This window comes from Tiliqua scincoides, chromosome 7 (genome assembly GCF_035046505.1).
Source record: "Tiliqua scincoides isolate rTilSci1 chromosome 7, rTilSci1.hap2, whole genome shotgun sequence".
Lineage (NCBI taxonomy): Eukaryota > Metazoa > Chordata > Lepidosauria > Squamata > Scincidae > Tiliqua > Tiliqua scincoides.
The window spans coordinates 35,015,513-35,029,625 of record NC_089827.1 but is presented as its reverse complement, the minus strand read 5'-3'; the positions used below and the strand labels follow the sequence as shown (position 1 = coordinate 35,029,625).

Here is a 14,113-nt window from a genome sequence, read left to right as displayed (position 1 = left end):
AGCACATTCCACCTACTCTGGAGTCTCTCTCACGGTCCACTTTACTGTGCCTGTCTGCCATTGGGATGATTTCATATGCCACTCCGCTTTTCCTTGTTGCTCTCGTGCCCCTGGGGATTGCCTTTTATTTCATCCAGAAATACTTCCGAGTTGCATCCAAGTAAGTTTTTTAAAAAAAATTTAAAGGCATTACTGTGACAAGAGTCTTTCCAGTTCATGGCTAAATGTATTCCACGCCACCCCCAATTTACCTGTTCAGGGGGAAAACAAATTGAAATGATGGGGTTAAAATGAGCACCAACTGTCCTTTTGTTTGCACATTACTGCTGCGTTTTTTTTCCTGGTCTGTCTTTTGCAGTTTACATGCCTCTTTCCCTTTGTGATAGGGACCTTCAGGAGCTCGACGACAGCACCCAGCTGCCTCTTCTTTGCCACTTTTCTGAAACAGCAGAAGGTCTCACCACCATCAGAGCATTCAGGTCTGTGAACATGGAGTCCTCAAATTACGTCCATGTTGGGCTTGGGGAATCTGACTCAAACTAGAAAATGAGCCACATTCTGACCAGGTTTCTGTCAAGCTGGAGCGGTGGAGGCTATCAGTAGGCAGTACAAGGAGAAACAAGAGCAGAACCTCTCTGTTGCTTGATTTTTCAACTCTCAGTGGTGTCCAGGTCCTTTCCTTCCTTCCTTCCTTCCTTCCTTCCTTCCTTTCTGTCTGTCTGTCTGTCTCCACATGATAACTTGCAGCCGGGCCAGCCTTGGGAACTGTGGGGTCCAATGCAAAACATTTTTGCAGCCCTCACCTGTGGGCCCCCCTCTTACTGAAATGAGCAGCAATGGTGAGCCTAGGGCTGATCACACCCCACACAAAGCACCCAGAAGTAGGTGGTGTGGTGGTGACATGATTACATCACTATGAAGTTTTGAAATTTGTTGAATTGCAATCACTATAATGTTAGACAGTTTGCACAGGTGACATCTTGAAAAGATCTCCTGCCTCTGTTCTGCTGTACCTTGGCTCCTGTAGTTGCTCTGCTACATCACTGCCATTCAAGATCAGGGTTGCCAAACTTGTTTCATACAGAGGGCTGAATAGCATTCATCATCCCTGCTGAGGGCTGGAAGTGATGTCATTAGGCAGGGAGTGATATCATTAAACAGGTCATAACCAAAAGTCAGCGCTTTTTTCACTTAGGAAATCATTAGCTGCAAATGACAGAAGAGAAAACACACAAATCTGGATCATAGTTCAAGATATGGGAGAGCCCGATTTTCATGTGGGCTGCCCTTTCAGCAGTAACACGTCAGCACTGCTCAGCAGCTGAGAGCTTGAGGGCCAGGTAAAAAGCTTCCACGGGCCACATCCGGCCGCCAGGCCTTATGTTTGACACCCCTGTTCAAGATCATCTTTATTTTCCTGCCTCCTCAGCTGCTAATACTGTTTTCTTCCCTCTCAGGCTAAGGCTACAAGCCTATACACACTTGAATGAAAGTAAGCCCCATGGTACACAACTTACTTCTGAGCAGACATGCCTAGGATTGCGCTTTAAGACTCAAGCAGGTCTTACTTGCAAGTAGACATAGCTAGGACTGTGTAGTAAGGTATACTGAATTCGCCTGCTAGTTGTGTCTTTTTGTCCTGAGTTCATTTTGTGACCATCAAACAGCAATGAACTAGTTAACCACCAAGTAGTCCAATGAGACTGGGATTTTGGTTTCCTTTTACTAGAGGATAAAAGTCTAAAAATGTGCAGAAGATGAGCTGGATGGAGATGAAAAGAGGCCTTTTTAAGTGTGTCAGATTTTCCATGGATGGTGGGGGCGGGAGTGGAGCACAGTTGCCAAAGAGACACCGTCCAAGGCTGGAGGCAGACACTCATTTTAAGGAGAGGGGAAAGTGGTAGGGTGGAGGCATCATGGCCTTGAGTGCACATTTGAGTGCACCAGAATTCATATTTCCTAGCACAGGAATATGCGTCTTGGCTCCTAATAGGATTATAATAATAATAATAATAACAACAACAGGTATTTATATACTGCCTTTCTTGGTCTTTATTCAAGACTTTATTCAAGGCGGTTTACATAGGCAGGCTTTATTTAAATCCCTTATTAAATAGGGATTTTTACAATTTGAAAGAAGGTTCTTTCTTTCAAGAACCACCACATTCAGGTCTTTCATTTCGATCTGGCTTCACATTCTGGCCTCCATCCTCCCACGCTCAGAGCAGATGGAATAGCTCGGCTTCAGCGTGTCAGCTGCTTCAAGGTCGCACGGTGCCGGTGGCCTCGAACTGGCGACCTTGTGGATGTTATCTTCAGGCAGACGGAGGCTCTACCCTCTAGACCAGACCTCCTGCCAGACCTTTGATTACTACAAATTTCTGGAGGAAAAATCCATCACGGATTACAAGCCATGATGTGTATGCGCAACCTCCTGATTTTAGAAATGGGCTATGTCAGAATGCCAATGCAAGGGAGGGCACCAGGATGAGGTCTCTTGTTATCTGGTGTGCTCCCTGGGGCATTTGGTGGGCCGCTGTGAGATACAGGAAGCTGGACTAGATGGGTCAATGGCCTGATCCAGTGGGGCTGTTCTTATGTATAAAGCTTTTGAATGTTCAGAACACTCAACATGCATTGTCTTGTAATTCTTACAACATCCCTGTAAGTCAGGGACAGCTCAATCCTACCTAACCCCCTCCACCTATGAAGCTGCACTACCTGAGTGCATGCTGCAGCCCGCAGGGGTCAGATCCTGGAAGTCTGCCTGGGAGTAAATCACTGCCACCCAAATGGGTCTACTTAGACATGCATCAGCTACTTTGCTGGCCCAAGTCCATGTGGACCCCAGAAGGTGGATCGAGGCTGGGAAAAGGGTTCAATATCAGCTATGCCGATACCAACCCCTTCCCAATCCATCTCCTCCTCTGCCCTGGTCTCCCCCCCCCATTCCTACCCACCTTCTACCCATTGGGATTGGGCCATAAGTATTATTAACCTCATGTTGTAGCTGGGGTTGAGAGCAAGCAGCTTGTTTAAGAGCATTTAGAGCAGCATTTCCCAACCCTTGGTCAGGCTTTATCCCCTTCAGGAGGGTAGCATCCTGATCAGGGATCCATAGGTGCCGTTACTATAGCACTTCCAGGTTTCGCCGCTGCCGCCACCATCACTACCACCAAGCGTGAGTAAGTAACAAACCCCTTTTTTACTTACCCGTGTTTGGTGGCAGCAGCAAAATCCAGAAGTGCCATTCTAATGACACTGATTGGTCCCTGGTTGGGTTGTTACCCTCTTTAAGAGGGTAGCGTTCCAAAAGCAAATGCTGAAGTCTGCCCTGGGGGGATGGAGACCCCCAGGTTGAAAAACACTGATTTAGAGCTATCAAGACAGAGGCAAGATTTGAACCAGAGAAGTCCTGATTCATAGTCCAGTCTCTTAGCCACTAAATTAAAGGGCAGTGTGCTGCCAAGCCATCCATGAGGCCAACTGATGCAGGTTACATCAGTGGCAGATTGCAAGGGGTATGAGGAAGCAGAGGATTTGGAGTGCCTTTCACCGCAACTCTGCCACCACCTCTCTCCAACCTGCTGCCATTGCAGGCCACATTGATCTGCTCCCTGTTTACTCAAGTGAGAAGCAGATCATTTCACTCATCATCATGCTCCTTATGTGCTGATGTGAAACCCAGAAGTGTGGAACCTCCAGTTTCATTTACAGGGACAGCGTGAACGTGCTGTCTCTAAATGAAATTGGAAGTCCTGCACTTCTGGGTTTCATGGTACCCTGTGAGAAGGTTTTGGTGTTTGTTTGTGAGAAGGTTTGTTTTGTTTTGTTTGTAGCCCAGTGGCGGTGGACCTGCGACAACTTTAGGTGGCATTGTGAGTCACACCACCCCTGGATAAGTGTTGTGGTCCTCAACAGGTGTCTCCAGCTTGGATTTGAATTTAGGCCGGGGAAAAAGCAAAAATCTTTCCCTATTTCTGTCCCACCTCTGTACCTAACTTTCTAGCTACTCCAGTGGCAAGGACTGGAGGGAGGAAAGTCTCTGTTCCTTCTCCCTGCTCTGGGGCCTGGCACACTGCTACATTTGCAAATGAAGCAGTAGAAAGGGAGGGATTCAGGGTTTCTCAGTGCGCAGAGGATAACTGCCCCCCCCACAGGCATGTTCAGGATACTGGGAGACCCAAAAGGCATGGCCAAGGAATGTGTTGGCAAAGGGGGTGTAGATCTTCCAAAAAAGAAACCAGTTGTTGCTTCGCTCTCCACTAACATCTCCCTGTGAGGTAGGACATTGATGTCATTTCCATTTCATAGATGGGGTGGACAGATGTGAAGAGCATGAGCTGTGTCCGAGGTCAGCACAGCTGCACCAAAATCTGAAATCTGCCCCAAGTTGGCCTTGAAGGGTTTAGCTGTGATCAAACATTTTTGCTTCTAAATTGTTTCCCTGGTCGCAACAGGCAACATTAAACAAAACTGAACCACAAGCACCCTATTCTTGCAATGTATAATAAACCAGCAAAGAGCTTTTCATCTGCTTCCACCAGTCCAGGCGCACAACCCTGACATTTATATAATGCAGTCAGTCTCCTGCCAATGTTTACCGGCTTCTAAACATCACTGTAGCACCAGTGCGCCTGCACGCCCAGCTGAAGCAAGGCTGCATCATGATGAAATTTCTCTGTGCTGAGTGTCAGGATGGAGGGAGAGATTTTACATGAACACAGGCCACAGTCAAACAGTGCTCGGTTAGCCTGCCAAGCAGGCAAACACAGCAAATGTGTGCTGTTGGGCCCAAAACATCCTTTATTCAAGTCAAACATGGGACCCTGACTCTTCCCATGCTCTAGCTGATCTGTGTCAGACAGCCTTTGGTTTGGGTAGGATGGAAGTAGTTGGAGAGGTGAAACAATGCTGGGTTCTCCTCCACCCACCTATTCCGAGGCAACAACAGTGAGCATGAAACATTGGAATCATGCCCTGCCTGACTCTGTGGAGGGGGCTGCAATTTTGCCCTACCCCTGGGGAGAAAGGTAGGTGGCTCCAAGTTTGGGTGTCGCTGGCTGGAGCCAGATTGAGCTGGGCACAAGGGTGGAGCTTACTTGGGCGCTGCTCCATGTTGCGCTGCTCAGCCTGAGGTTGACACAGTTAACCACCCACCTTCCCAGTTTTTTTTTTACAGCATAGGATTAGCTGGTCATTTCAGGGCCAAGTAGGAACTTTTGTGTTCTTTCCAAAGTGGTGTAGACAGGGGGACTTTGTCACCTCCTTCATTCTGTGACAGTGTTAGTTGCTTCGGGGTTAGCGGTTGGGCAAAACCTGGCAGGGGCAGTGCAGAGCAGGGAGGAAGACGGTAGGATTGATGAGTAATAGCCAGGGGAAGAATGGGGGCTTGATTAAAATCCCTTGGGGGCTGTATGGCACGGGAAGAGTGGTCAGACCCTCTGGGCTGCATCTGCACTCACATCCTCATAGGCTCTTTGGTTTGGAGAAGGTGGAATGGGGATGGAGCTTGCTTATCCCTTGGCAGGTAGAGCTCACTGCTCTCACCAGTGGGGCATTAATGGCATTAAGTATCCTGATGGAAGAAGCAATCAGATGCTTGTAAGATGACAGGTGTTCACCTCCACCTAAATGGGAGCAAGAGTTGATGACTGAGTGTAAAAAGAGAATAAAAAACAAGCAAGACAGAGATGGAATGGGAAAACTGAAGACTAACAGCAGGACTCTTTCAGGTGCAGAAGTGGCTCTCTGGGGAACTCCTGTAACCTCTTATTGCTTGTAGGGTGCATTGCCTCCATTATTGCCCAGCCCATATGTTTGAAAATAAACTAGATATGACAAAGACTTTGAATGCTTTCAATGATCTCCTCTACCAGAGAAGCCAGGATCTAGGTAGTTTATAGAACTCCTGAAACTTCTCACTAGTCAGGGCAGTGAGGAGCATATTTCAGCTCTCCTCCTTTTTTTTCAGTGTGACCAGATGCAGAGGCTGCTATATTTTTAACTGTTGCATAGAAGAGGGAATTTTTGAAGGTGTCGGAGTGGAAAAAGCCATACAAGTCCATCTTCCTTTCCATTTGGATTACCCCTCCCCTTTCCTTTCCCCTTCACTTTTAAAGAAACCCAAGCAACAGTGAAAAAAGAAAGGAATGGGAGGGACCACTAGCATGACCCACTTTCAGTCGGCACACAACCCACTTGTGAGTTCAGATCTCCTGTTTGAAGGCCAGGTCATTGGGAGACAAGGACCTTATGCACCAATATGGATAGGGTTCAGCTGAATGGATGGAATCATGAGCCTGTTGTTCAGGAAGTTTGTCCCAGTGAACTAGAATGAGGTAATGTGTTTTGATTGGGATGGTGGTAGATAGCAGAGCAAGCAGTTATAAGGGCTACATTGGAGGAATCAGAGAAACAAAGGCAACAATGGATGAATGTGAACAAAACAGCAAAACTTTTCACATCAGTTTTTTTCAAGCACTTGACACAGCCTGCCTCAAGCTGTGTGATCCATTTGCTTGGGCTGCTGCAGTTTCACAACCTGAGGTTCTTTGCTCTATTGTGCATGTTCTAATGTCAGGATTGTGAGTCACGTAAATGATTACGGTAAGACTTTTTTCATTGTTTGCAGGCACGAAGCCCGATTTAAGCAGCGTATGCTGGAACTGACGGACACAAACAACATTGCATACTTGTTTCTATCAGCTGCCAACAGATGGCTGGAGGTCAGGACGGTACGTACGGCCTAGTCTCTGCCATGGTTTTGAAACCTTAGAACTAAACAGTAACTTAGTCTGATGTAGGACCCAGGTGAAGAATTATCATTGGGACGCATCTGGCACTGTTACACAGCAGTTTCGTATACGTCAATCCTTAAAATAGCTTGGGGCTCTTTCTGTTGTTTCATTTGCTGCTCTTGGAGTGACTATCCTTCAGAAGAGATTCGAGCAGCAAAGTGCAGGTAGCAGGTCTCTGGCAAGAGTGTCAGAGCAAGCCTATGCATGAATTCAATGGAGTTTACTCCCAGGTAAGCATTTATAGGATTGCAACCAAACTGGCACTGAGTTTTGCCTAAAGACAAAATCTGAGGAATATTCATTCATTCATTTAGTGGTTTTAAAGTTAATATGTATGGTTTTTTAATCCCACGTCCCTATTCCCAGTGGGGTCTTCAAGGTGATTTACAAAACAACAACAAAAACATGGTATTTAATGAAACATCAGAAATAAAACAAATTTTAAGCAGTAATTAAAACAAAATCAGACCAATCATTTAAAAAAAACTAGAAAAACCAACACTGACATAACTAAAATGACTCCTGAACAAAAAATGTCCACCAGCTGGCAATGAATTAGCAATGGGAGAGAGGGGGCAAATTGGTAGCATGCTTCCAAATGAGAGGACATACACTCCCCACACACAGTTTGGATAATTATATTTGGCTGAGGAATGCAGGGAAGTCCATAACCCCAAATCCTATCCTTGAAGGCCAATTCTCTTGGTATACCAGACTTCCCCCTTCCCGCTCCCGGTGCAAAGGTCTGCAAAGCCGCCCCCTGTGAGATGCCACCCACTCCATGCACAAAGCCTCCCCCACCTCCAAAGCATGATGAAGCCTCGCACAACCATAGGACCAACTGGAGAAGAATTAGACCACTTCCCTTCGGTCTTAAACTGCACTTCTGAAAAACCAGAAGTGCCATTTTCAACTGTGTCAGGAACCTCACTGAGGCTTTCCATGTAGTCCTAAAGTAGCGTGGGCTCAGTGCCTGGGCATTTGCCCCATTCACTCAGCACTGGGTTCGCTACTGTGTACTACCCCTTTATAGGATTATGTTTGCAAATAAGTCTCATATCTGAATGTTCTTGAAAATATAATTTCTGGAGATATAATGGTCTTTGGTTATTTATGGGTGCAATTCTAACCTTGTGTTAGGCTGGCATAAATCCCTTGCGCCAGCCTAGGAGGGTCGCAAACATGCCGTAAAGCAGGTTTGCGCCTCCTTGGGAGCAAGCCATGCCAGTGCACAGAGGTGGACTGGAGCATGGAGGATGCATCTAGCCTCCATGGCGGCTTGTGCCAGGAAGGTTGCGTCAGCCCAACTCAGCCAACACAGGGGTCTGGGGAGGGGAGGGAGGAGGCGAGGAGGAGGTGAAGAGGAGGCAGGAGGGAGGCATTCCGCAATGGGGGAGGGCGGGCAGAGGATGTTCCAGGGGACAGGCAGGCAGGGAGAGGGAGACGGGGCTGGGACCCAGCAATTATGCCAGATCCCAACCCCATTTCCTGAGCTCAAAGCTGTTCCATTCTCCTCGGACTTGTGCCACCGCCTGACACAGGTGGCACAGGTCCAAGGAGACAATGGGCCTGTGTTGGCTTACCCGGGGGTAAGGGGAAAAGTTTCCCCTTGCCTCCAGCTGAACCAATTCCGGTCCAAATCTTGCGCTGGATACAGCACAGGCCTCCTAGCCTGCCTGTTCCAGCGCAAGCTAGGACTGTGCTTGTATGTTAGTGAAACTACAAAGATGCTATACAATGTTTTACACAACCTATCAACTACATTTAATAATCACACTTTAAAACACAATAACAAAATAGCAGTTAAAAATTTCAGTCCACTGCAGATCTGTTTGAACCATCAGAGCATTAAGAGCTATTTAAAGGCCATGAAATCCCTAAGAAAACAAGATGTATTTTACTGGCAATAAAATGCTTTGCTTTGTAGCATAACTCTCCCTCCCTTTTCTTTTCAGGATTATCTGGGAGCTTTTATTGTTCTCACTGCAGCTGGGGCCTCTATTTTCCAAGCACCCTCCTCTGGCCTTGTGGGCTTGGGCCTCCTCTATGCACTGACAGTAAGTATACTCAGTTTACGCTCCCATGCAGAAACCACATCAAAAGTAATGTGAGCTGTGCAAGAACCCAGTAATGCTCTTGCACAACTCCCACACATTTTGGTAAGGGGGGGGGGGTTGCAAGAAAATTTATCTTTGAATCATGAACTTTGAAACTAACCCATTGAGTTCATGGCCACAGTTAAAAACCTGGAACACAGGGTTCCCTCCCCAGCTTTCTCAATATTGAAAGAAACAATCTTGCAAGTCATGGATTCAAGCCAGAGGAAGTTCAGAACAACTTGGAGTGCCCTCAGGTTTTATGAGCCAGTTGAAATCAAAACAAAACAAAAAAGTCACCAAGATTCCCAGGCCCTGAGTGTTCCCGAGGAAAGGCAGACAGAAGCACATGCAAGGACTTCAGTGCACTGTGTCCATCCACACCAGCAGCCTCCAACCTTCTCATATATGCAAGGCCTGAACCTACAACATGGGGCAGACTTTCAGTATCATGTCTTGTAATTGATGAGGATACAAGTGTGCTAATTATAGATCTAGGGTCAAAGCACAAAATGAACTGTCTGCCTGGCCATATGGTTCTTCTATAATAGCAATGATTTAAAAGTCCAAGCAGACTTTTTTTCTCTGGTTCTCTGTAATGAGGCTTTCAGGACTCAAAATCCAAGATATTCAGATGAGGAGAGTTTCAGAAAAATCTTTAAAAAGAACTTTAAGACCTCATTTATTGTTTAGAAAATCAACACTGAAGATTTATAACAATGCCATGAGCACTCAACAGACTTTCAAAAGTGAATGAATGAATGAATGACATTACACAATCACCAACCAACTTCTGTTCCCAGCAGCAAAAACAAGTCATTGTCCTTACATTTTTCCCTTGTTATGTCTCTATTTTTTTCCCAGATCACAAATTATTTGAACTGGGTGGTGAGAAATCTGGCAGACCTGGAGGTACAAATGGGTGCAGTAAAGAAGGTGAACAGTTTCCTGACCATGGAGACTGAGAACTATGATGGCACCATGGGTATGATGCAGAAATCTTTTTGTTAACTGCACAACATTTTGAAAATAATTTTAAATGTTTACAGTTCCTCTATTCTATTTCTGGTGTCAAGACTATGTTGAACTAAGGCTTAGTTCACACAAGGAGCAGATGAGCTGATAAAACTGTGCCGAGACTGTGGGTCAGAGACTGCATGATTGAATAGTCCATATATAGACACACCTACACACACATACACACACTCTTTGTGCATGGGAAAGAGAAGCTGTTTATGAGAGCTGCTGACGCAGGCAGATAACAGCATCTAAGATTCTTGTAGCTGAAGCTAAAAGAACCAGCTTTATCTTTTTACTCTCTTGGAACCCAAAGAAAAGAGGAAGGAATATTTTAATATATGTGAGGAAAATGATAATGCAAAGAAAATCTTTTCACAATCCAGGCTAACTGAGGTTGTTTTAGAGACTGCGGATTTAGGACTTTATTTTCAAGTATATTTAATTAATTTATATGCTTCTTCCATAGATCTGAAAACAACGTACTTAAGAGTATCACAGTTAGGCAATTTACAGGGCTGAACCTGCCTATCTTCAGAAGCAGAACAACATCAGGACAGACCATTCTCTGAGCCAGGAATACTGCCCATCTCCCCAAGATTATGGTGGGCAGGGCACCCTTGTCTCATTTGTACCCAAGATTGTACAGGGGCAGGAAGGTGGCATCTTCATATTGGCAGGAGAGGCCATCAAAGAGCAGTTTAGGGCACAACCCTAACCAACTTTCCAGCACTGGCATAGCTGTGCCAGTGGGGCGTGTGTTGCATCTTGCAGTTTGGGGGTAGTCATGGAGGCCTACTCAAGGTAGGGCAATGTTTGTTCCCTTACCTTGAAGTTGCATTGCCCCAGTGCTGGAAAGTTGGTTAGGATTGCGGCTTTAGGGCACAATCCTAAGCAGGTCTTCTCAGAAGTAAGTCCTATTGTGTTCAATGGCACTTACTCCCAGAAAAGTGAGGTTAGGAATGCAGCCTTAGACAACTAGTAGGGTGTCCAGTTGGTGTCTCATTCTGTTTCTGTATTTGTAGGAGAAGAAATTGGGAATGGTAGCATGATGGGATGTGACAGATGGTTTGGCACAATGAGAGGATGCAGGGATAAAGGAACTAATAAGCAGCCCATCCTGGGGCATTCCATGTACAAATGCTTTTATGCAAATGCCCGAAGTCTCCGAGCAAATATGGGAGAACTGGAATGTCTGGTGACAAGGGAAAACATTGACATAGTGGGCATAACGGAAACCTGGTGGAATGCGGAAAAACAGTGGGATACCGCAGTCCTGGGCTATAAACTCTACAGGAGGGACAGGGAGGGGCATGTTGGAGGTGGGGTGGCCGTTTATGTTAAAGATGGGATAGACTCCAGCAAAGTAGAGATTGTAGGTGGATCCAACTCCACCATAGAATCTCTGTGGATTAAATTACCAGGCCTGAGGAGTGATGTAATACTGGGGGCATACTATCGTCCTCCAGACCAGAAATCGGAAGGGGACCTTGAAATGAGGAAACAGATCAAGGAGGTGACAAGGAGGGACAGGGTTGTAATCATGGGGGACTTCAGTTATCCTCACATCGACTGGGTCAATTTGTGTTCTGCTCATGAAAAGGAGATTCCTTGACATGGTAAATGACTGTGCCTTAGAGCAGCTAGTCATGGAGCCCACCAGAGGACAGGTGACTCTGGATTTAATATTGTGCGGTACGCAGGACCTGATTAGAGACGTCAGTGTTACGGAGCCATTTGGGAACAGTGATCATGCTGCGATCCGTTTCGACATGCGCGTAGGGGGAGAATACCAGGCCAATCTATCACAAAAACTCTTGACTTCCGATGACCAGACTTCCCTCAAATGAGGAGGCAGGTTAGAAGGAGGTTGAAAGGGAAGGTAAAAAGAGTCCAATCTCTCCAGAGTGCATGGAGGCTGCTTTAAACAACAGTAATAGAGGCCCAGCAGTAGTGTATACCACAAAGGAAGAAGGGCTCAGCTAAGTCCAGGTCCCCGCCTGGCTAACGAGCCAAGTTAGAGAGGCCTTAAAAGGCAAGGAAGCTTCCTTCCATAAATGGAAGTCTTGCCCTAATGAGGAGAATAAAAAGGAACATAAACTGTGGGAAAAGAAATGTAAGAAGGTGATACGGGAGGCCAAGAGAGACTATGAGGAACATATGGCCAGCAACATTAATAAAAGCTTCTTCAAATATGTTGGAAGCAGGAAACCCACCAGAGAAGCGGTTGGCCCTCTGGATGGTGAGGGAGGGAAAGGGGAGATAAAAGGAGACGTAGAGATGGCAGAGAAATTAAGTGAGTTCTTTGCATCTGTCTTCACGGCAGAAGACCTTGGGCAGATACCACTGCCCGAACAACCCCTCCTGACCAAGGAATTAGATAGAGGTTAAAAGAGAAGATGTTTCAGACCTCATTGATAAGTTAAAGATCAATAAGTCACCAGGCCCTGATGGCACCCAAGAGTTATTAAGGAATTAAGTTGCTGATGTCTTGACTAAAATATGCAACTTGTCCCTCACAACGGCCACGGTGCCAGAAGATTGGAGGATAGCAAATGTCACACCGATTTTTAAAAAGGGAAAGAGGGGAGACCCGGGAAACTATAGGCCAGTCAGCCTAACATCTATACTGGGTATTGTATTGGCAACCTTCAGTCTCGAAAGACTATGGTATCGCGCTCTGAAAGGTGGTTCTGGAACAGCGTCTAGTGTGGCTGAAAAGGCCAATCCGGGAGTGACAATCCCTTCCACACCGGGAGCAAGTGCAGTCTGTCCCTGGTCTGTCTCCCTGGCTATGGGCCTTCCTTCTTTGCCTCTTAGCCTCAGACTGTTGGCCAAGTGTCTCTTCAAACTGGGAAAGGCCATGCTGCACAGCCTGCCTCCAAGCAGGCCGCTCAGAGGCCAGGTTTTCCCACTTGTTGAGGTCCATCCCTAAGGCCTTCAGATCCCTCTTGCAGATGTCCTTGTATCGCAGCTGTGGTCTACCTGTAGGGCGCTTTCCTTGCATGAGTTCTCCATAGAGGAGATCCTTTGGGATCCGGCCATCATCCATTCTCACGACATGACCAAGCCAACGCAGGCGTCTCTGTTTCAGCAGTGAATACATGCTAGGGATTCCAGCACATTCCAGGACTGTGTTGTTTGGAACTTTGTCCTGCCAGGTGATGCCGAGGATGCGTCGGAGGCAGCGCATGTGGAAAGCGCTCAGTTTCCTCTCCTGTTGTGAGCGAAGAGTCCATGACTCGCTGCAGTACAGAAGTGTACTCAGGACGCAAGCTCTGTAGACCTGGATCTTGGTATGTTCCGTCAGCTTCTTGTTGGCCAGACTCTCTTTGTGAGTCTGGAAAACGTGGTAGCTGCTTTACCGATGCGCTTGTTTAGCTCGGTATCGAGAGAAAGAGTGTCGGAGATCATTGAGCCAAGGTACACAAAGTCATGGACAACCTCCAGTTCATGCTCAGAGATTGTAATGCAGGAAGGTGAGTCCACATCCTGAACCATGACCTGTGTTTTCTTCAGGCTGATTGTCAGTCCAAAATCTTGGCAGGCCTTGCTAAAACGATCCATGAGCTGCTGGAGATCTTTGGCAGAGTGGGTAGTGACAGCTGCATCGTTGGCAAAGAGGAAGTCACGCAGACATTTCAGCTGGACTTTGGATTTTGCTCTCAGTCTGGAGAGGTTGAAGAGCTTTCCGTCTGATCTGGTCCGGAGATAGATGCCTTCTGTTGTAGTTCCAAAGGCCTGCTTCAGCAGGACAGCGAAGAAAATCCCAAACAAGGTTGGTGCAAGAACACAGCCCTGCTTCACTCCGCTTCGGATGTCAAAAGGGTCTGATGTGGAGCCATCGAAGACAACAGTGTCCTTCATGTCCTTGTGGAAAGATCTGATGATGCTGAGGAGCCTGGGTGGACATCCGATCTTGGGGAGAATCTTGAAGAGGCCGTCTCTGCTGACCAGGTCGAAAGCCTTTGTGAGATCTATGAAGGCTATAAAGAGTGGCTGTCGTTGTTCCCTGCATTTCTCCTGCAGTTGTCTAAAGGAGAATACCATATCAGTGGTGGACCTGTTGGCTCGGAATCCACACTGCAATTCTGGATAGACGCTCTCTGCAAGTACCTGGAGCCTCTTTAGTACAACTCGGGCAAACAGCTTTCCTACAACGCTAAGGAGAGATGCCGCGGTAGTTGTTGCAGTCACCCC

At 46.7% G+C, this 14,113-nt stretch overlaps 1 protein-coding gene across 5 annotated transcripts in view; it reads left to right on the top strand.

Moving 5' to 3' along the window:
* Positions 1 to 14,113, top strand: part of ABCC9 (ATP binding cassette subfamily C member 9) — a 79,180-nt gene that overhangs the window by 52,800 nt on the left and 12,267 nt on the right. For all 5 annotated transcript variants that reach the window (XM_066633337.1, XM_066633335.1, XM_066633338.1 and 2 more), the window contains 5 exons: positions 3 to 160; positions 387 to 479; positions 6,635 to 6,737; positions 8,756 to 8,857; positions 9,761 to 9,881. In XM_066633337.1, the coding sequence (XP_066489434.1) occupies positions 3 to 160; positions 387 to 479; positions 6,635 to 6,737; positions 8,756 to 8,857; positions 9,761 to 9,881 (577 nt within the window). The remainder of the gene's footprint in view (positions 1 to 2; positions 161 to 386; positions 480 to 6,634; positions 6,738 to 8,755; positions 8,858 to 9,760; positions 9,882 to 14,113) is intronic.